This window comes from Vitis riparia, chromosome 12 (genome assembly GCF_004353265.1).
Source record: "Vitis riparia cultivar Riparia Gloire de Montpellier isolate 1030 chromosome 12, EGFV_Vit.rip_1.0, whole genome shotgun sequence".
Lineage (NCBI taxonomy): Eukaryota > Viridiplantae > Streptophyta > Magnoliopsida > Vitales > Vitaceae > Vitis > Vitis riparia.
In genome coordinates this window covers 9,790,455-9,813,458 of record NC_048442.1, presented here as the reverse complement: position 1 = coordinate 9,813,458, position 23,004 = coordinate 9,790,455, and the positions used below count along the sequence as shown (strand labels likewise).

At 33.6% G+C, this 23,004-nt stretch overlaps 1 protein-coding gene across 4 annotated transcripts; it reads left to right on the top strand.

Annotated features, from left to right (window-relative positions):
• Positions 1 to 5,258: 5,258 nt before the first annotated feature.
• On the top strand, positions 5,259 to 16,504 carry LOC117926715 (BRASSINOSTEROID INSENSITIVE 1-associated receptor kinase 1-like). 4 transcript variants are annotated; one of them, XM_034845965.1, is made up of 12 exons: positions 5,259 to 5,506; positions 6,344 to 6,476; positions 6,622 to 6,693; positions 9,386 to 9,529; positions 10,061 to 10,132; positions 10,246 to 10,317; positions 10,407 to 10,504; positions 11,194 to 11,322; positions 11,421 to 11,762; positions 12,002 to 12,396; positions 15,518 to 15,866; positions 16,012 to 16,504. In XM_034845965.1, exons 1-11 carry the CDS (start codon positions 5,446 to 5,448, stop codon positions 15,833 to 15,835), a joined length of 1,836 nt encoding a protein of 611 aa, XP_034701856.1. In that variant the 5' UTR covers positions 5,259 to 5,445; the 3' UTR covers positions 15,836 to 15,866; positions 16,012 to 16,504. The 4 variants fall into 4 exon arrangements, with proteins under 4 accessions (XP_034701856.1, XP_034701858.1, XP_034701857.1 ...); XM_034845967.1 differs by lacking the exon at positions 6,622 to 6,693; XM_034845966.1 differs by lacking the exon at positions 10,061 to 10,132.
• The last annotated feature ends 6,500 nt before the right edge of the window (positions 16,505 to 23,004 follow it).

Below are 23,004 nucleotides of genomic sequence, written 5' to 3'. Positions count from 1 at the left end.
ATATAAAAATAAATAATTTAATACTTAATGACATTTAAACCTCCACAAAAGTAAACATATCACTCACACTTATGGATGAAGATTTATTTCATATTTTAGTTCAATTAATTTCTATTTATGCTTCGAAGGTGTTTATTTTTTTAAATTTTTGTTAAAAGTAATTTTCTTTCAAATTTTAGGTTGTTTATTCTTTTTTACTATTTATTATAAGTTTTTTACTAAATAGAAAAAATTAAAATATTTGACTTTTCTAAATAGAAAAAGTAATAGATTAATTTTTCTTTATTTTTTAATACTTAATAAAAATAAAATATTATAAAAATAAATAATTTAATACTTAACGCTATTAAATATTATTTAGTTTTAATTTTTATTTAAAATTAAGTAATAATAATAATCACCACCTTAGTGTACTTATTTACTTTCTTACTTCATACATTAATGCCTATGAGAGTGAATTTTGGTTTTCTAACTTTAAGGGTTTAGTAATATAAAATTTTTTCATAAAAATATTTAATAAATAATTTGTATTTTACTAAAATTCAAGATGGTTTGGGTATGAAAGATAGATGACAATTGGGTGGTGAAACAGGTCACCCCCATTTCAACATCACCCTATTTATTTAAAATAATTTTTATCTTCATCTCATTAAAAAAATTAAATAGGATATGAGAAATTTTCATACTTGTCACATCCCGTCCCGTTTAACTCTTTTTTGAAAATTTTAAAAATTTTAAAATTATTTTAATGACATTAAAATAAATATATTTTATAAATAATTAAATTATTATATTTTTATAAATTATTTTATTGAAAAATATTTTTATTTTTATTATTATTATTATCTATGTATTAAAAATGGAAAAATAAAAATTAAAGTAAATTAAATTTTAAAATTAATTTTATACATAGTTGGGGCGGGACGGGGTAGGACAAGACAATACCCGAATCCACCTCGAACCCATCTCGGGTTTTGAAAAAATATCTAAAACACGTCCTAAATCAATTTATTTAAATTTCAAACACATCTCATTAGAGGCAAGGCAAGATAGATATCTGGAAAAAAAACCTGCACTATTATCATCCCTAAAAAAAATATAAGAAAATAAAAAGAAAGCATATGCTCAAACATACAATCAACTTGACACAATTGTACTTTCATTGCCAATTATGACAAGTTGACAACCCTCTATCACTTTAGGAGTAGAATAACACTAGTTATATATGGTTAATCAACGGAGTATCCCAATATGAGTTCCTTATCTTTGAGTTTAAATCAATGATCTAGTGGAAGGAGTAATATCCAATATAAACCAATAGAAGGGAAGGTATATAATCAATATTTCAATGACTAGTTTAGTATCATTGCCGAAGAAATTGTGCAAATAGGCTTCCGCTAGCATAGGTCTTACCCGCATCAGGTTAGTAAACCATTACTATGGTAACATTCAACATATGCATGATCAATGGAGGGTGGGTGGCCCATGAACTAGCCTCAATGTCAAACATCTCTAGGCACCAGGTGCAAATTGATTACTCTCACAGAGGTTGAATCTAAGTATTATTGTTGAAAGATGCAAAAACACACACTCTCTCTCTCTTCCAGTAGCATTTCTTTCCCGATCGAGGTTCTGTCAAGGTCCGATCGAGGGTAAAGGTCACTTGCTAAGCATTAAATGTTTCAACAGCTAGTGAATTGGTTGACCTCCAGCTCAACCGGTTGAGGCTGCTTTTTGGTTTTCTTGGCTCGTAAGGTTAGAAACCTATAAATAGAGAGCTCCACTTCATTTATGAGCAAGAAAACACTTGCATTTATTTGTCTACCCACTTGTTCTTGCCTTAAAAGCTCTTATTCTTTTCTTGGTGCATTAAATCTCCATTTGCATATCCTTTTTGTGATTCATCTTAGTCTTGAGTTGTATTTAAGCCTTTGTTGAGTTAGGTTGAGAGATTCATACTTGCTAATTGAGTGTTAAAGCCTTCAAGTGAGTTGAAATTTGAAGAGATTGTGTAAGAGCCCATTGGAGGAGGAATCCAAGTGTAAAGGTGATTAGAAGTTTGGTTAAAGCTTCAAGTTAATGAAACCCTTACTCGGTTAGGAGCTTGAGGAGAGTGGACATAGGTAAGGAAGTGTCAAACCATTATAATATTTGAGTTTGAATTCTTTAAATTTACCTTTTTTTATTTGCTCCTCTTGTACTTAAATTTATTGTGTTTAAAAATATTTTTTTTTTTAATCCCAATTCACCCCCCCCTCTTGGGTGTTTTCTCTTTTAAAGATTAGCCTTTATTTTCTCACTAGCTACCTATTTTTTCAATCCCTGTGGGATTGAACAAACCAATTGATTGGTAAAAATCAAGTCTTTGATAACACTCAATTGCCCAAGTCAAACCAATTTTGTCTTTCAAATTGTTTTTTCCATTTTTTTTTTTTTTTTTTTTGTAGTTCTCAACTTGAGTTTTGCAAGTACAAAAGCACAAATTTTACCTACTCTTTGCCTTTGTTGCCACTAATTGACATCCATCACCCGACCCCCTTTAAGTCATTAGCCTTTGCTCTACCAACTACCCCATAATATTTATTTTAATTTTTTATTATCATAAATAAATTTTGTTACTTTGAGATAATTGAAAATATGTTACATTACAATTTTCTTTTGTTAACTTATTAATTATATAAAATAAAACCAAATATAACAATTTTTTTTTTTTTTTGTAAGCTCAACCTTATTAGGTTATTAAGATATTTTTAGCATATAAAAATAAATAATTTAATACTCAATGACATTGAAACCTCCCCAAAGTTAAACATATCATTCACACTTATAGATGAAGATTTATTTCATATTTTAGTTCAATTAATTTCTATTCACACTTAGAAGGTGTTTATTTTTTTTTTTTTTTAACTTTTTGTTAATAGTAATTTGCTTTCAAATTTTAGGTTGTTTATTTTTTTACTTTTTCATGACTTACTATAAATTTTTAACTGAATAGAAAAAAAATTAAAATATTTGACTTTTCTAAATAGAAAAAGTAATAGATTAATTTTTCTTTATTTTTTAATACTTAATAAAAATAAAATATTATAAAAATAAATAATTTAATACTTAACGCTATTAAATATTATTTAGTTTTAATTTTTATTTAAAATTAAGTAAAAATAATAATCACCACCTTAGTGTACTTATTTACTTTCTTACTTCATACATTAATGCCTATGAGAGTGAATTTTGGTTTTCTAACTTTAAGGGTTTAGTAATATAAAATTTATTTCATAAAAATATTTAATAAATAATTTGTATATGTTTGATAACCATAAGTTATGTAGACATTATTTTATATCCTCTTATGACCTAAGGCTGTATAGATACTTGCTTGGGCCACAAATGGCTAGACCTGAAATGGTTAAGAAGGTGACACGTGGAGGAAATCTTAGGAAGAGGTGGCGGCAAAGTGAAAAAAGGAAAGAAAGTGGAATTATCAAAGAAAACAAAAAGTAACATGGTGGAAGAATAACGAGTTAGGGGAGGAATTGAAGAATGCAAAGTGGGCTGCCCAAGTTAATCAAACGTAACCGAAAATCATTCAATGGGGCCTCGTTGTCCCACAAATGGTATCGAAAAATCAAGAAATTTAAATGTGGCTTGTTATTAGTGATAATATAAATTAAATGACAAATAAAGGTGATTGTGATAGGAAAATCATATATGGTAGAATTTGTTTTGACTTAGATTAATGCTAAGAAAGTTAATGTTAGAAAATGATTAAAAGAAAGGAACTTGACGACATCTTTGTTAGGAGGGAAAAAGATAAATAAGTGGACAATTTTTTACTAAAATTCAAGATGGTTTGGGTATGAAAGATAGATGACAATTGGGTGGTGAAACAGGGTCACCCCTATTTCAACATCACCCTGTTTATTTAAAATAATTTTTATCTTCATCTCATTAAAAAAATTAAATAGGATATGAGAAATTTTCATACTTGTCACATCCCGTCCCGTTTAACTCTTTTTTGAAAATTTTAAAAATTTTAAAATTATTTTAATGACATTAAAATAAATATATTTTATAAATAACTAAATTATTATATTTTTATAAATTATTTTATTGAAAAATATTTTTATTTTTTTATTATTATTATCTATGTATTCAATATAGAAAAATAAAAATTAAATTAAATTAAATTTTAAAATTAATTTTATACATAGTTGGGGCGGGACGGAGTAGGACAAGACAATACCCGAATCCACCTCGAACCCATCTCGGGTTTTGAAAAAATATCTAAAACACGTCCTAAATTCATTTATTTAAATTTCAAACACATCTCATTAGAAACAGGGCAAGATAGATATCTGAAAAAAAAACTTGCACTATTATCATCCCTAAAAAAAATATAAGAAAATAAAAAGAAAGCATATGCTCAAACATATAATCAACTTGACACAATTGTACTTTCATTGCCAATTATGACAAGTTGACAACCCTCTATCTCTTTAGGAGTAGAATAACACTAGTTATATATGGTTAATCAATGGAGTATCCCAATATGAGTTCCTTATCTTTGAGTTTAAATCAATGATCTAGTGGAAGGAGTAATATCCAATATAAACCAATAGAAGGGAAGGTATATAATCAATATTTCAATGAGTAGTTTAGTATCATTGCCAAAGAAATTGTGCAAATAGGCTTCCGCTAGCATAGGTCTTACCCGCATCAGGTTAGTAAACCATTACTATGGTAACATTCAACATATGCATGATCACTGGAGGGTGGGTGGCCCATGAACTAGCCTCAATGTCAAACATCTCTAGGCACCAGGTGCAAATTGATTACTCTCACAGAGGTTGAATCTAAGTATTATTGTGAAGTTATATAGTTGGAGGACTATAGTTCGAGAATGACCGACGTCCAACACCTTACCTTTAGGGTGCTTCCCTTGGTAAGGGGTTGTTGACTAATCAGCGTGGTTTGATAAATGATAAAAGCTTTCTATTGAATTATTTGTCTCTAAAAGTCTAACGTACACAAGGAGAAATTCTTAATAAAATGGTATTTTCTCCTAGTAAAGTTGTTTTTCCTAAAGTTATTGGGTAGTTTACTGTTGTTAACTAGTTTTTTATTTTTATTTTTATTTTTAAGATTAAAATTTTTGAGAAATTTAAGAACATGTGTATGATTTATTGAAATATTTCCCTCTCATTTCACGTTTTGAAACCAACAATAATAAATAAATAGTCAGTTGAATTTTCCAAGCACGGCTGGGACTCTGGGACCATGCTCTTTTGACTGACTTCTCCTTTCGAACTTTCCTGGAAAATTTAACGAGTCTTGTTTACTCGGAAGCCTGTTTGTTTGGTGGGTTTTGACTTTGACTTGAGTTGATGCATCAAGTGTTGATATGGAAGATTGAGATTCTTGAAGAGCTGGAGACCAGAGGCAGTCATGGAGGCAATCTTTCTGTGCTTAATTTCTCTGGTTTTGAGGGTTTCCGGTATTACTGAAGGTGTGTTTGCCATTTTCTGCCCCCCTCACTTTCTTTTCTGATATGGGTTCATTGTTCAATTGTTCGTTTTATATGGCGTTGATTACTGTAGAATCAAACTCAGAATCGATGGGGTAATAACTTTGATTGATTTTGACTTTCTGGGTTCTGTTTGGTTGCAGAGAACTTAGTTGGGTTAAAGTGGGTGCTGCAAGGGTCGACAAATCCTATTTGGCAATCCCTAGTGTTTTGTAATTTTAGTGCGGGATAAACGAATTGATAGGATTTCAATTATTGGGTTTACCAGGATTCTAGAACTTCGATTCACATTTTATCTGGAAAAATTCAATTTAATGTACGTTGTGTTATATTTTGGGAGATTTGAACAAGGGACTTGTCTATAGTCTTTTAAGTGAACCCTCCATTGCCCTGATACGACATTTAGCAATATTTTTCTGTAATTATTCCATTAAAACATGCTTTATAAGTTGTGAATTTCTGAGCATTTTTACGTGTCTTGCATATGCTATCGAAAATTTGAAGTCAAAACCAAATTTTGACTCTGAAACTTCACAATGATTATATAGGTATAGCAAAGTCAAAAGAACCAAGCATCACCAACCTTTTGAGTTTGATAATAGAAAAGTTCATAAATAATTTTCCTACAAAGATTAATGAACAAAATGCAAAAAGAAAAAAAAAATAAAAAATGAAAGAGACGAATGTGTGCATCTTGTACTCTGGCCACCATCTGATGTATAGGCTTGACTGTTCTATATAATTTCCTTCACTCTGAAGACCTACTAATTGATGTTCCTTATGTTTGCAACTGATGTTTTCCTCATGTGTGTAAACCAGGTGATGCCTTGTATGCACTAAAGTCAAGTTTAGTCGACCATAAAGAAGTTTTACAAAGTTGGGATACTAGCAGTGGTAGTCCTTGCATATGGTTTCACGTTACGTGCAATGGTGATGGTAATGTTATAAGAGTGTAAGTGCTTGCTCTTGTTGTAACACTTTCTTTTTTTCCCCCAATATATATGCTTATAATGCAACTTGTTACTGGGAATTAATTTTGCCTTCTAATGGTATTTTTATGCTACTGTAATGACACGTTTCTAATTTTATATTCCTAGTGATCTTGGAAATGGAAGTTTATCTGGTCAATTGGATTCAAGAGTTGGTCAGCTTACAAAATTAGAATATTTGTAAGTCAAAGTTTTGTACTGAAAATTATCTGGGTTATCTGTTTCTTGTTCAGTGTAAATGCTGATTATCTTTAATGTTCCTTTTCAATTGCTTTTTCTTCCCATGATTGCTGAAATTATAAAATGCTTGGATTCCATTTTTTTGCTTTGTCATGTTTGGTAATTGTTTTTTGGGCTCAATATCACGTTTTTGTTGAGTTGAGAAAGGGGCTATTACTCTTAAAACTTGACCCCTAAGTTGAGTGCTACATGCGTCAGTCCAGTAGCTGAAAAACTGAATTAGACTGAGGTAGTGTTTGTTTTTTAACTTAATATTGAATGCAATTTGCTTTTAGATTTTAAATGATTTGTTTTGAACTTTTCTTTTTACTTATTACTTATTTTAAAAAGCCAAATATTTGGCTTTTTGCCCAATGGTAAAGTAACTTTTTGAAACAACCAAAACACAACTCAATATGACCCTCAGCCTATTAATACCTAATACTTGAATAGAAATCAAATAATAATAATAAAAAAAGAAAACAACTTAATACTTAATACTGTTAAGTTGCATTTAGAGTTAAGTGAAATTAAGTTCTATTTAGATTTAAGGAAAAAAAAAAAAAAACACCACCTGAGAGTCTATTAGCTGTATTACTGAGCTGTATGCCCACACTCACCCCAGAGTCGAGTAACTACTTAACTAGGCCTAGGACACTCAAATTCATTGCCAGTTAAGTTGCTGCCATTGAAATTAACTGTGAAGTCTACTTTGTTGAAGATGCTTGAAATCGTAGCAGAAACTGCCAGCAAAACTACCTGTTGAAACTCTAGGCAGGAATGACAATACATGTTGTATTTCAACCCAAAAACAAGCCACAAAAGAGTAAAATATCAACAAGACATGTCATCAAACGCATGAGCAGCCACCCAAGAAGAGCAACAAGGTTCTTACAGAAAAACCTTCTAAGATGGAGATAAAAAAAACCACCAAGAAATACACATCCATGATTCAAAATGGGAATACACATCCAAGTGGAAGAGAACAACAATTACTTTCTTATCAAGCTTACAAAAAAATACAATATAATATGGAGAGATATCTTACGATACCTGACTTCCACACTTGACACAGAAAACCCTCTGTACACCCAAGCTCAGAAATGATGGAGAAACCTGCCTTTGTAGCTGAGATGCAAGCCTTCTTGGAGTCCCTTCTCATTCTCTACTGCTCTCTCTTCTGTTGCAACCAATGACAGCTCTTTGTCATGTCAAGCTGGCTGGATCACTATTCATATTAGTTGGTACCCACTTTTAATGGGCTAAGGAAAAATGAGTGCAAAAGGAAAGTGTCCAGCACTCATATGACTGGACCTGAATTTGGCCTAGCCCCACAGTTTGTGTAAATATATAGCCTCACTCCTAATGGAAAATGAATTTCAGTGATCCTATTGGTTGCTTCTTAAAATTTACTTCAACAAAGAAGTATTTGGTTCAATATTCAGTTCACCAAACAAAATTCTCATTTGTTCCATTGATGAATATGTGATTCTATAACTTACCTTAAGGCTCAGTTTGGATCATGGAATAGTTTACAAGAAAGGATGAGGAAAAGGGAGAAAGGAAGGAAAATAAAGATTAAGTTTGAGCTCCACTTCTCTGATCCTTTGCCAAAGTTATCCTCCCTTTTGTAGAGAATGAAGAGTTTGGAAACGTGTACAAGTTCTAAAATAATTTCATTAGATCTAGTTTTTTCTTTCTATTTTCATGGAAACTAAACAAGAGTTTTGTGATTCCTTCCTATAGTTTCGTCCTATATTTTCATTTCCATAGAGCTTTCTGAGATCCAAACTGGTTGTGAAAGTATATATGTTTTCCTAATACAGGTCATGTCCCATTAGGGTTTTCACTCTAAGAAATGTACTTTAAGAGTTTGTTTAGGTGCATTTTATTTTTTCCATTTCTAACATTTTTTTATTATTTGTTGGAGATTTCTGTTTTCTACTCTGCACTCACAAAAAGCATAGTCCATGGCATTTTGATTTCCATTTTCTTAAACAGAACAGTTTTCCCTGGCTCTGAATAGAATGATCATCCGTTATGTTCTTTGGTCGGTTAAATAGATATCCTGGCATCTTACTGTGTCTAAATTTAGTTTTGATAATTCCAGTCAGGATCATTTTACAAGTTTGTTTGATGAGGCTGTTAGAAGTGCTTGGACTTCACTTTACATATTTTCCATTACTTACTTCAGTAATACCAATACTGCCAAAGACATTTTATATACATTGTGAGTATCTACCATGGGAAAAACCTCTCAAAATGAACAAAATTCTACCACTTTCCTGTCTTACATTTATTTAAAACAAACATGTAGTTCATTATGACTATAGCAATTCAATATCTTTTCTTGTGTTTAAGTAGCTGTTGTTGAATGCTGTTTTCTGTCAACAATATGTTCTTTTATTGCTGAGACTTTAGTATTCAACATGCATGCAAGTTTTTCATATTCATCTATCATCTATGCCTTAAGTCTCTTTTATTCCCTTGGAGTTGATCATTTGTTTCTGTCTATTCCTTCATAAGTTGAAGCAAAAATTATGGATGCTAGTATCCATTCTTTTTCTTTTTCATTTTTTTTTTCACTTAGATACTTGGAATCTGCTTCATTTGTGATTTTTGTGATCTTTGAATGATTAAATTTCCATGGCAGGGGACTCTACAGTAATAACATAAGTGGAAAAATACCGGAGGAGCTTGGGAATTTGGAAAACTTGATGAGCTTGGATCTTTACTTCAACAATTTAAGTGGTCCAATTCCGGGCACATTGGGCAAGCTTCAAAAACTACGTTTCTTGTATGGATACTCATCCATCAGGCTACTTTCTTCAGCCATGAAATCTATTTATCTTCTGCTTGATGTAGTGTTTTTTCTTTTTCTTTTTGATTCTAATAATTTTAAGGCTTGCTCACAGAGAAGTTAGCAAGTTTAAAAGCTGATATAAGGCAATGGTATAGAGAGAATTGAGGTGGCTTAAGTATAAACTGAAACAGAAGTTAATACTAAGCTTCTTATTTCTCATTCCTCTCCATCCTCCTCTCTGGGTGGTATAATTGCCGCTTTCACATGCAGTGTGTGCATCCTTCTGGTGTAATTATTGGTTGTGGACAGCTAGGTGTAACCCAAGATTCAACTGCCTTCATGATGACCAATCGGTCCTCATGGAAATCATTGCTTCTCTGAACAGAGTTCTTTTTATTTGTATGCCTTATTTGTTATTTGAGGGTATGTTGGCCTATTATGCGTCTGGCAGTCATTGCAATGATTCAATTGTGATTATTATGGAACATAATGGTTTGTTTCCACAAATTGTCTGCTTGGATATAGGCGGCTTAACAACAACATCTTGATGGGAACTATTCCTATGTCTTTAACTACTGTATCATCACTGGAAATCCTGTGAGTACCTAACTGAATGTTTTATTGAGAAGAAATATAGTTGTGTTTGTTTTCTTAGTTCCCATGACAAGATTGTATTGCAACATTATGAAATTACCATATTTTTTATTCAGGGATCTATCGAACAACAAACTAACAGGAGATGTACCAGACAATGGCTCCTTTTCATTATTTACTCCCATCAGGTTTATTGAATGTGATTTACATTTTCATGATGATGGTGTTGGCTAGCCTATCTAAGTCTTATCCTAATTTCTGTTCTCCAATTGTGCAGTTTTGGTAATAATCCTCTAAGTAATAATTCTCCAAAAAGAACGCCTGATTCTCCATCTCCAATTTCTCCAAAGCCATTGACTCCACCGACTCCTTCAGGTTTGTCAACATCATTTTCTGTAATAGCTAACATTAACTCTAAATTGACTGATTAAAATGGAAAAAAAAAAGTATCATTGATATTGGGCTTTCGTTATGTTTTCATCACTATGTTTGCTTGTCATTTTCAAAGGGATTCTTTTGCATGTTTTGACCCCTTGCCTGTCCAAGTCATCCATCTCATGAGTTTGTCTTGCTTTAGAAGTCATATATCCATTTAGTACTTCTTAATCTGATTTATATAATATAATATAAGCACAAAGAATTTTTGTAATGAAAGTTGACATAAGAAGATTGCTTACATTTGCATTTGAATCCTCTACCAATGAAGAATGTGGTACTTAATTGCATTGCCTATCTATTATTCTCAAGCTATTAAATTGTATTTGTGATGAAAATTTTTGTGCTTCTTTGGTCTAAATTTCTGCACATAAACTATATTTCCTCAGTTTTTAGAGATGATATGGATTGGATAAATCAGATCCAGTTTTTTGAGATCAGGACTAGTGAGTTATCCCTTTGATTATGGTCTAATTATTCTTCTTGAGGTTTTGTACTCTAACTTTAGAGAAGTAGGGAATCATTTTATTAAGTTGGGGTTGCTTCTAGATAAGGATTTCAATGGTTACAAATATGCTTGGAAAAAATAAGTTCAGAATATTTACATTTTTTGAATTTTATTGATATAGGAAACAGTGCCATTGGTGTCATTGGTGTCATTGCTGGATTTATTGCTCTTGGTGTGTTCATTGCCTCTGCAATTGTTTTTGTTTGTTGGCGACTAAGGAGACCACGGGCGCACTTTTTTGATGTACCTGGTGGGTAGTTTTGGTGAAAAGTGGGTTAAGATGATCAGTTCAGGTTATGGAGTTTCTGTATAGGATGCATTCTTCACCTGTTTTCCTTGCTTTTGCAGCTGAGGAAGATCCAGTAGTTCATTTGGGACAGCTCAGAAGGTTTTCTCTTCATCAACTACAATATGCAACAAACAATTTTAGCAATAAAGACATACTGGGTAGAGGTGGATTTGGTAAAGTTTACAAAGGACGCTTGGCTGATGGTTCTCTAGTGGCAATAAAAAGATTGAAAGAGGAGCGTACTCATGGTGGGGAACTGCAGTTTCAGGCAGAAGTAAGAATGATCAGCATGGCAGTGCATAGGAATCTACTTCGTCTGCAAGGCTTTTGCATGACATCGACAGAAAGGTTGCTTGTCTATCCTCTTATGGTTAATGGAAGTGTTGCATCATGTTTAAGAGGTATTGCCTATTGGTTTCTTTGCATTATCATTATTAATATTATTATTTTAATCAACAGATCAGAATACTTATTTCCTTGAAATGCAGTCTGTTTTATTTGACATTATGGTTGTCAATTCATCTGTTATACCAATTCTTGACCTTTAACCATGGTTTTAAATTTGAACTTTGACATCATTTTCTCTTGTGTTTTCGATCTAAAGTTGTACCCTCATCATCTTACTGATGCATTTTTGTAGAGCGGACAGATGGACAATCCCCTCTTGATTGGCCAGCAAGGAAACGAATTGCATTGGGATCTGCAAGGGGGCTTGCTTATTTGCATGATTCTTGTGACCCTAAGGTAATTCATCGTGATGTGAAGGCAGCAAACATACTGTTGGATGAAGAGTATGAAGCAGTGGTTGCAGATTTTGGGCTGGCTAAACTCATGGACTACAAGGATACTCATGTTACCACAGCTGTACATGGAACACTTGGGCATATTGCACCAGAGTACCTCTCCACTGGAAGGTCTTCAGAGAAGACTGATGTTTATGGATATGGGATCATGCTTCTTGAGCTCATCACTGGGCAAAGGGCTTTTGATCTTGCTCGGTTAGCCAGTAATGAGGACGTTATGTTACTCAGTTGGGTATGCATTTACCATCTTCTCATTATCTGCTCTATGTTTTAAGTTTATAACTTCAAGTGATGCATTTTCTTAAGTAGTTCTTTGAGTTCTTGAAGTCCTTTTGCCACATGTTGGGTGTTGGGGTTTTCAATTGTTGCTTCTAGTTAACTGACTAGGGTGCAGGGTACTCAGAGATCAGTGGATTCTTTTCAGTTTTTCACATAAATCAAATGATATATTTTGACCTTGTAACATTCGAGTGTTTTACTTAACACTTGTTTTAGGTATAGGCATCCATGCTTACAACATAAAGTGATGTACAACTTGGTGGATCTCTTAGGCTGCTGTCCCTAAGAAAAGCAGTAAAATCAAAGTGATGTTATCATAAGGGTCATAAAAGTTTTCACCAGAACTGAGATAAAGCGGGAATCAGAAAACACACACGCACACAAAAAGAAAAAAAAGACAATGATCTTTAAACTGTTGCATGTCCAAAACACAAATAAGTCTAGGACCCGCTAATGTTTGTAGAGGACCCATCGATGCTCATGATGATAATAGGCACTGAGAGAATAACAACTCGTATGTATTCCAATGGCTTTCAAAGAGTAAACAATCACCTATTCACAAGTCAAAGCATGAGCCAAGAAGGAAGAGGAGTGGATAGAAGCACAAATAGGGTGAGAAACAACCACCAGCAATAGTCCCCTTAATGGAAATTCTAGCATGGCACTGATATACCTCAAAAAGAAAAAATCAATGATAGATTGAATATATGGGACAATGTTGAAACCAACAGTTATCCTGGGCAACATGCTTCAGGATAATGATATTTTGCCCATATATATTAGAAAGAGCAGTAATAATAGAGATCTAAGACTGCTGATCTCTTTTGAAGTGAAGAATGCAGTGGTTGAGAGATTTGCAAATTCTCTAGCATCAGGGAAAGGGATATATTTATCTAAGTGAGGTAGACTTGTTCTCATTTATAGTACCTTTTCAAGCTTGTCTCTTTACCTTACATACTCCTTTGAGATGCATAGAAAAGCTCTGAAGGTATTTTCTCTGGGCTAGAGGTGAGAAAGTACCACATTTTGTGAACTGGGGGACTTTTTAATGCCAGATAAGTTTAGTGGGATGGGAATTAGAAATTTGTTGGTTTTTAATGGAGCCTTGATTGGTAAGTGGTTGTAGAGGTTTTGTCCTCTTTTTTCACATGGGGTGTTGTTGGTGGGGGATTGCAGGGGGTCATACAGGGCTTGGGAGAAATTTGTCAGTGGAAAAGTTCTGAAAGATGGAAGGGACTAGCTTCCTGTGACTCAGGGGGTTCTTCAGGGTGAAGCCTCTGGAAATCTATTAGGAAGGATTAGTTTGTTCTTCAAGCTTGATTTCTTTATTAAGTAATGATTATGGGACAAAGTTTTAGCCTCATGTGAGGTTTGAGGAAGTGTGCCTGAGGATTTGGTTCCCATCTATTTTTGCTTTGACCTTTTGTATGGAAACATGGATAGCTTTCAGTTGATGGATGGTAGTTCTGCTTATTAGAATGGTTTCACTAAAAGCTTTCATGATTGAGATTTGGAGAAGATGGGGAGTTTTATGGCATGCATTTATAGGGGAAATGAGAAAGGATATGTTAATTTGTAATATCAACAGAACATTTTTTTGTCAAATACCTTTGCTGCAGTATCATCATGGTCTAATTTTAGCTTCCTGGTATCATCATTCATCTGTTTGGGAATTTTTTTGCTTCATCCAATGTTGCTTTTTCTGTGTTGGTAGCTGCTCATGAGGAGATCCAACCATGGACTAGATGATGCAAAAGGGGCTAGGGGTTGTACTCTTGTATATTGGTGTGGTTTTTTTGGCAAGGATGATAAATTGGCAAATCATATTCTTCTTCATCATGAAGTAACATATGAAACATGGGCCTTAATTTTTTTTCGTTGTTTAATGTTTCATGGGTTTATTTCTTCTTCAATCAAGAGCATCCTGTTAGCTTGGTGTGGCGGTTTTAGGGGAAAAATAAGAGGGAAGTTTGGAGGACTGTTCTGTTCTTTATTTTTTGACTTTAGGATATTTTTTCCTATTACAGATGATGGATGGAGACTAAAAGTTCTAAACACATACAGCAAATTAGAAAGGACAGGCTGTGGCCAAACCATTGATGTATGATGAGTTTATATCTAAAACAATGGAAATCTTTAAGAAGCAGTACTTTGTATGTGGAACCTTGGTGCAATACATTTATATTCTAGTTCTTTTGAGTTGGGGTTCACAATAGAATACACTATATATGCCTAGGCTCAAAGTAGGAGAGGTAATTGTACTTGTCCTTTATGCTGCACTAAGGATATTGAAGTAAATATAGGATTGACTAATGATGTAATGTGAAGACTGGAGGGAAAGTTAAAAGGAAAAGCCTTTTCTTCGTATTGCCTTATTCCAGCAATATTTTCCATTACAATCCAATCAATTTCCTTGTAGAATTTATTTTCTTTTCCTTCATTCTGTTTGTAACATAAATGTTGCCCTAGTTTACATTGTGGCTTAAATCTTAACAGCTTAAGCTTTTGGGAAAGTTTGTAGCTTAATATGATATCAAAGCTAGAGATCTTGGGTTTGAGTGTTTCTTAATGCTGTTGTCCCCATCTATTTATCTACTCAGCTTTTAGGAAAGTTGGTAGCTTAATAATAGGCACAGGTTTTCTTTGGTAGGTAAGATATAGACTTCTTGACAGGAACTTCTTTTGAAGTTGACATTCATTTTCTTTTAGTCCTTTTATAAACTCACCACATTGAATGGGTCTATTTTTCTTTTCTTGACAAACTTTGGAATTAAGGCATTTTAGAATTTCAATTAGGAACTTCATCCATTTTGTTTCATTCGTGGTGACTATGGCCATACCTTCATATCACATTATAAGCTTGTATATTTGAATGTTTTCGAAAACAAAATTTGACAACTTCAATTCCATGGAAGCCCTAACACTTATTTAATGTAATCCTCACAGTTAACACTAAATCTCTTTTTTCCAGTAGTTTCATTCTCACATCCTATACATGGCACAAGCTTTTTCCAGAATCTTATTTCCCATTGCTGACTTATGTGTACATTTGCTGCTCTTTTGGAAAATTTAAGGTTAAGGAACTGTTGAACAACAAGAAGTTGGAAACACTGGTTGATTCCAAGCTGCAGGGCAATTACATTGTGGAGGAGGTAGAGGAGCTAATCCAGGTGGCTCTCCTTTGCACACTAGACGCAGCTTCAGACCGACCCAAGATGTCAGATGTGGTTAAAATGCTTGAAGGTGATGGTTTAGCTGAAAGGTGGGAACAGTGGCAAAAGAAGGATATAATTTGCGGAGAGCAAAATCATAGCAACTTCCCCTCTAATAATTGGATTATAAATGACTCCACTCCAGGCCTTCATCCTGAAGAATTGTCCGGTCCCAGATGATGCTTTTGCTATTCCACATGCATATGTATAGGTATCTCCTTTATGATTGTCTTTGAAATCCAGACCATTAAATAAGTGCATATAATCTCTTTTTCTCATTTTATTTTTCCTACTACCAATTTATATTATTTGGTAGAGTTAATTGACGATGATTATATATTGTCTATTGTCTGTAGGGTTGTCTTGGCTCACACCTGAAGCCTCAGCTTCTAGTTTGTAGCAAAGTTTATATTGGAACAAGCAGATTTGCATAGGTGTGCCAGAGCTATGAGTTCAATCAATCTAATTCAACTTTTGCTCCAAATTATCATGATTATGAGAAATTTTTACAGGACATCTTCTAAATGCTAACAGAAGATCGTTCAAGGCAGGGACTAGATCTGCCTATGCTTTGTTGTATATGAGTTGAGACAGAATCATAACATTTGTGGAAATTAATGAGTTGAGATAGAATAATAACATTTGTGGAAATTAGTGAAAATATAAGTTTTGTATGTTGGCAATTCCATTCCAATTGTAATAAAACCAGCCTAAGGAGAGCTTAATCTCATCTTCTACCTAGTTGAAGATGAAGGGGCTTGATGGACTAGCTTCCCAAGTCTTGTTGATAAAGTTGTCATGTTTGGGTGCTTTTGTATAAAAATTGTATTTAAAAGCTTGATATTTTAAGTTGGATTGTAATCAGGAGCCACTTTTGGAAAGTTAAGCTCATTTGAGGCTAGTTTTGGCAGGTAGCTGATAGATGATGCACTCTGGGACTGAGATCACCAAAGGGAAACTGTAAGCATCTGACCAAACTGGCAAATGGGCGAGTCAAATCGGTAACCATAGAGCAATGTTCAGTTTTCTTTGTTGCTACATCAACCGATTGAGACCAGGAGGATCTCATAATTCAAATTTGAGGAACGTGAATTGATCAGTGAAGTCTAAGTGAGGATTGTAGATCTTAATTCTGGTAAGACTTGTACACTCAACTCCTATTCCTCTTAGTGGATCCTTGAGGTAGCTTTTATGGCTCTTGGTTTTTGACCTTCCCTTTTTTTTTTTTCAAGTTTTTCTGTGGTTGAATATTAATTTGTGGTGTGTGATAAGGATTGTAATTGAATTGGATCAATCCATATCAAAGTTGAAGCAAAATCCAATAGAAATTTAGTAAAAGTCAAGTGTTAAAAGCTTAGTTACCAACCCCTCTTCCTGACTGTTCCGAGCCCTCATTCTGCTCCCCCAGCTTCTCTTCAGCTCAAGGATTTGCTCTTCCCATCTTGTCTGTTGTATCTGACTTCATTTTTTTGTCTGAAATCAGCCAAACCCATATCATAATCATACTGCATTCTTAGAGTGGGATCAGACTGTCTTGTAAGCTGCATTCCGCTGTATAAACATCATTGTTGATTCTTCCTTCATGGAAGGATCACAAACATCAGGGTGATATTGCAGGCTCATCTATCTATAAGCTCTCTTTATATCATCAATACCTGCATTTTCTGGACGCCAACCAAGTAGCTTAGAGTAGTTGGGAGACTCATTTTGACAAGGCCAACTTGGGTGCTCTTCTTGCTACTCTGCATGAGACCAAAACGAACCTGGAAGGCCACTGACAATTATGAGCTAGTAGATGAAAATAGCAGTGATGAGGCTTGATCTTCGAGAAATGTCCATGGGACTCTGGCTGATCAGCTTGTGTTGAACGTGGATGAAGAAGAGGGGTTTGAGCAGTGCATATAGATATGGAGGACAATGACGAGAGGGAGCAAAGCATAAGGAATGTATGTGAAGTAGGCAACAAAGCCAAGGCTGCTGCTTCTGAATTCAAGGCTGTGCTTCGGAGACATCATCATATGGACATGGGATGAATATCTTTGAAAGGGTGAAGTCGTGTCCATGCATGATCTTATATTAATATGAGGAGGTTCATGGACGGTTTAGTATATAATTTGAAAGAGAATCCCTCTAGGTTCATGGATAGTCTTTTTTGTTCCAAGATAATTCTATGGTACACATTTCCCATTTGTCGAAAACTTATAAAAATATAAGTGTCTATTTGGTAACTGTTTTCGAGAACAGTTTTCGTTCTCCAAAAAAAAAGAAAAGAAAAGAAAAGAAAAAAAACAAACAGGAAAACATGTTTGACAAGAAAAAATTGTTTTATGTTTTTTGTTCTTAAGAACAAAAAATAGGGTATTTTTAGAAAACATCTTTTAGTTATTTTTTGTTGTTTTTATTTATTTTTTAAGGGCTGTTTTAAAAAATAATTATACAAATATGTAGAATGATTAAAAATAAAACACTAGACATAAAAATTACTTTTTAAAACATATTTAAAAATATTAAAAACATTTTAGGTTTCCAAATAGACTTTTGTTCTATAAAACATAACGAACAGTTTTAAAAAACTGTTCTTAAAAACTGTTTTTCAAAGCTGTTTTCGAAAATGGTTATCAAACATGCTTTAAAGCTCTGGCTAAAGGCTAAAGTTAAGGTTCAAGTGGGAAATGACATCATGCTTCTTTTTAGGTTTTTTTTATTAATTATAAATAAAATAGGTATTAATGTATAAAAAAAAAAAACCATTCAATCCTATGACAATGGGCACAACCCCATTTGGCAGGCCGTCGACATTTATTTATCAACAAAGGAATGGAAACAATGTGTAGGCTTGACTATAGACAAAATGTTGATGATTTTGGTGGCCTTCTAGCTCATGTTGGCTTTTCCTTATCAAAATTTCTGAGCTCCAGATATAATATTGTTGGCAGAGGATATTCTTTCTTTTTAAAAGAATTTCATATTCTTATAAAGCAAATATTTTATTAAGAAAATGTTATTTTACAATTAGAGGAATTGTTATGTTGTAGAAAATGTTGATATTTAAATGTTGGATTTGAAGACATAAACTGTTGTAAACAATAGTATTAGTCTACAAGGAACCCATAGTTGTCATCTATGTGTCCACTTACACCCAAACTATGTACAAAACAAATTGATTTGACTAAGTGTCCATCAAAATAATAGAGAGAGAAACTATTTGTGCACAATACCAATGAATGAATAGGAATCATATATTATATAACAAATCTTGCAATATGTCTCACTATGCGAGGCTTAAAACCTAAAAACTCTCCCACTAGCCTTAAGTGGACTAGGAGTACATTTAACACCATAAGCATCCCTATGAGAACTGAATACTCATGCTTGTAAGGTCTTAGTAAAGGGATCTACTAGGTTATCCTCAGATGCAATCTTCTTTTCTATTATATCATCTCTTTATCCTATTTCCTTGATGAGATAGTATTTCATTTCAATTTGTTTTCCCTTCCATTGGTTCTTTAGTACTTTAGATTGTGTTATTGCCCCACTATTGTTGCAAAACAATACTATGGTGTTAGGTACAATAATAGTCACTACCCCTAACTCCATCACCAACTTCCTTAGCTAGATAACTTCTTTAGCTGCTTCTAAAGCTACTATATATTCAGTTTCCATAGTGGAGTCAGTGATGCATGACTACTTGATACTTCTCCTACTAACACCCTGCCTCTAAGTGTAAACACGTAACCTAAAGAGGACTTGTGAGAGTCTCTATCAAACTAAAAGTTTGAATCTGTGTATCCTATGGGTATTAACTCATTACTATGATAAACAAGCATACAATCCTTTGTTCTCCTAAGATACTTGAGTATATACATAGCTATTATTCAATGCTCTTGTTCGGGATTAGATTGGTATCTACTCACTATATCTATTGCATAATGTATGCTGGGTTTGGTGCGTAACATAGCATACATAAGGCTACTCACTATGGAAGCATAAGGTATCGCCTTCATGCTCTCTTTCTCCTCAATCATCTTAGGACATTGATCTTGAAAAAGTGTCATTTTATGCTAAAAGGTAGCATACCCTTCTTGGAATTTTGCATGGAGTACTTGACTAATATGCAATGTTCTTATTCTTTCTACTATGCAATAGCTTGATTTCAAGAACATAGTGGGCCTCGCCTAGATCTTTCATTTGGAATTGAGTAGATAACCAAATATTTACTGAAGATAACATTTCTACATCATTACCAATGAGTAGTATGTCATCCACATACAAGATTAGAAGGGTCACCATGCTTCCCTGTGTATGGTTGTACCATATAATTATCTTCCTCAAGAAGTCATTAAGAAAGGTAGTCTTAACATCCATTTGCCAAATTTTGTAATCCAAATGAGTAGCAATGGACAAGAGTATCCTGATGGACTTAAGCATGACTATAAGTGAAGGAGCTTCCTCATAGTTGACCAGGTTTCTATCTATAACCCTTCACAACAAGCCTTGCTTTCAAGGTTTTAACCTTTCCATCAACTCCTCTTTTCCTCTTGTAGACCCACTTACATCGTATGAGTTTTATCTATTTAGTTGCCTCTACAAGAGATCAAACCTAATAAGTGTACATAGAATCTATCTTAGATATCGCAGCCTCATTCCATGAAGGAGCATCAATATTAATTGTTTCATCATAATTTATTGGACCAATTTCAACTCCTAAAGGATTGCCTCGAAAGACTCTCTTAGTAATATAAACCTATTTCATTTTGAATAATCCTCCCACTACGATGAGGCTTTGGTGGTGTACTAGAATCAGTAGGTTTGCTTGGTATCTGGTTTAATAAATCATGTATCGTTCTTATTATAATGGGTTCATTAATAGTCTTAGACCACCCTATATCACTTCATATTTCTTTATTCGGCATATAGTTTTCTTCCAAAAATCTAGCATTTGTGCTAACAAACACCTTTTGATTGATTGGACTATAAAAAAAAAAAAGCCTCTTGTCCCCTTCAAGTAACCTACAAATAGATAAACATCCGATCTTAATTCTAATTTGTTAGCCTGCTTCTTTAGCACATGTGTTGGGCACCCTCATATGTGGTTATGGTGTAAACTATGTTTATGTCCACTCCACATCTCTAAGAGGGTAGTAGGCACTAACTTAGATGGAACTAGGTTAAAAATGTTGGTCGCTATGTACAAATCAAAGTTCAATTTTTTTTTCTACTATTCCATTTTGTTGTGGAGTTCTAGGGGTACTTAATTGGGATATAATCCCATGCTTCCTCATAAAAGAATTGTATTCACCAAACATGTATTCACCACCTTGATCAGATTAAAGTGCTTAACATGTTTCCCTAATTGCTTCTTTGATTCACTTTAAATTCTTTGAATTTATCTAAGGCGACAAATTTCATAATTATTAGGTAAATATATCCATACCTAGAGTTACTATTAGTAAATGTGACAAAATACTCATATTCTCCACATGCACGAACATTGAAAGGTCCATATACATTGGTATGCATTAACTTCAAACATTCAAATACTCTATGTCCTTTAGCTTTAAAAAGTCGCCTCGTTATTTTACCTTTAATGCATGATTCACATAATGGCAACTATTTAGAAACCAATGTTTATAGTGGGCTTGAACTAACTAATCTTTGAATCCTATTCAAGTTAATATGACCAAACCTTAGGTGCTAAAGATATGTTTAATTAGTGTTAGGTTGTTTTCTTTTATAAGTTAATTAATGTATTCTTAACTTGGTTAGTTTCTATAAAAATTGTAGTGATATTGTACAAATTTTAAACATTAATGTGCCAGTACAAATGAATATCTTATTCTTTCTTATAATAATAGAAGTGCCATTGAAAGAAATTGAATAGTTCATTTTACATAGACTAGAGATTGAAATTAAATTATTTCTAAACTCCGACACATATAGGCAATCTTGAAGTTTTAGGATATTATTCCTTCTAACTAGTAGTCTAATTGTTCCTACAACATGAACAACTATATGAGCAAAGCAAACAGGATTTAGGTGTTGGGAACCCTAGATTTCTTCATTCCCTGTCCCTAGATCTTGTAGGGTGCATGCATTTATCCCTATGCATCTCTAAATCTATTGTAACTGAATAAAATGGAAATAAAAACCATTATTAACTATAGATCTAGAGATATAGTATTCATACTTGGATTTGGATGTTCTTAAATCAATTCTTGATGATGAAGAACGTGCCCAAAGGTCTTGTATACCCAAGATCTTTTGCCTGATAACTTGAACCACAATCTTGGCTCTCCAAAGTGTGGGTTTTTAGAAGGGAAGAACCTAGGCTTTGTTTCTGGAAGTGGAAGACGACTCTTAAGGGGTATTTATAGGGTTCCTCAATTGTTTCACCAAATATTAGGTTACTTAATGTAGCCTAAAATAGGTCTTGATTGATTAATTAAACACACAGGGCCATTTAATTAATCAATTAGCCTAAACCAGAGAACTTGTTCACTATCCCTTATGCAACCTTGCACAATTGCCAAAATGCCTTTATGCACAATAATGAACCTATAGCCAATCTAAGCCTCATAAACCATGTCATCATGGTATATGAGCTCAAAGTGGGGATCACTAAGACCTATAGGAGTACTGACTCCCTCAGAATTCAATTTCGAAGTTGATTTAACATTCCACTAAAGAGAATCAATTACACTTCAATACCCTACGTAAATAATAATGAGACGAAGTTTGGGTCCATGACCTACTATCCATTGCATGAAGACTCCCCATGAATTAGTGTTTGAAATCTAACAAGGTAATGCTATTACCTATCAAGATTACTTTTCCAATTCTTAAGTTACAGATGCCACTTATTATGTGATCCATTGGCATATTCTAACTCCAATAAACATATGTCAAATTCCACTAAAGGAATTATTGTAGTCACAGGTATCATGATCACATATCCTTTGGATCACCCAAGGGATCACACTATCTTAAACCTATGAGATATCATGGTGCTTTTATTGAGAATACCTATTACCACCAACCTCCATCAATTGTAACCACAAGATATATGACCGTTTTAGGGTCTTACCTATAGGTCAAAGCCTCTTATTGATTTTGGCACAAACTCAATATCCTCTCAAGGTTGAGAGTCTATGCAGTATAGTTGCTTAGTGAATCATGACAATTGATAGCCTTGCATCATGATTCATCGTAGGTTTTGTCCAATGTGCGTTACATACAGTAGTGCACTCACCATAGGAAACCCATCTCGATGACTAAGATAATTTATCATTCTAATTAGGAGGTGGTACATTACGATTTCTACTAGATTACCCAAATCCATGAACTGACAA

Coding starts and splice junctions, on each gene's coding strand:
- LOC117926715 (XM_034845965.1), top strand. CDS start 5,446: ATGGAGGCAATCTTTCTGTGCTTAATTTCTCTGGTTTTGAGGGTTTCC. Junction 9,530..10,060: donor CTTCAAAAACTACGTTTCTT/GTATGGATACTC, acceptor GCTTGGATATAG/GCGGCTTAACAACAACATCT. Junction 11,763..12,001: donor TGTTGCATCATGTTTAAGAG/GTATTGCCTATT, acceptor GCATTTTTGTAG/AGCGGACAGATGGACAATCC.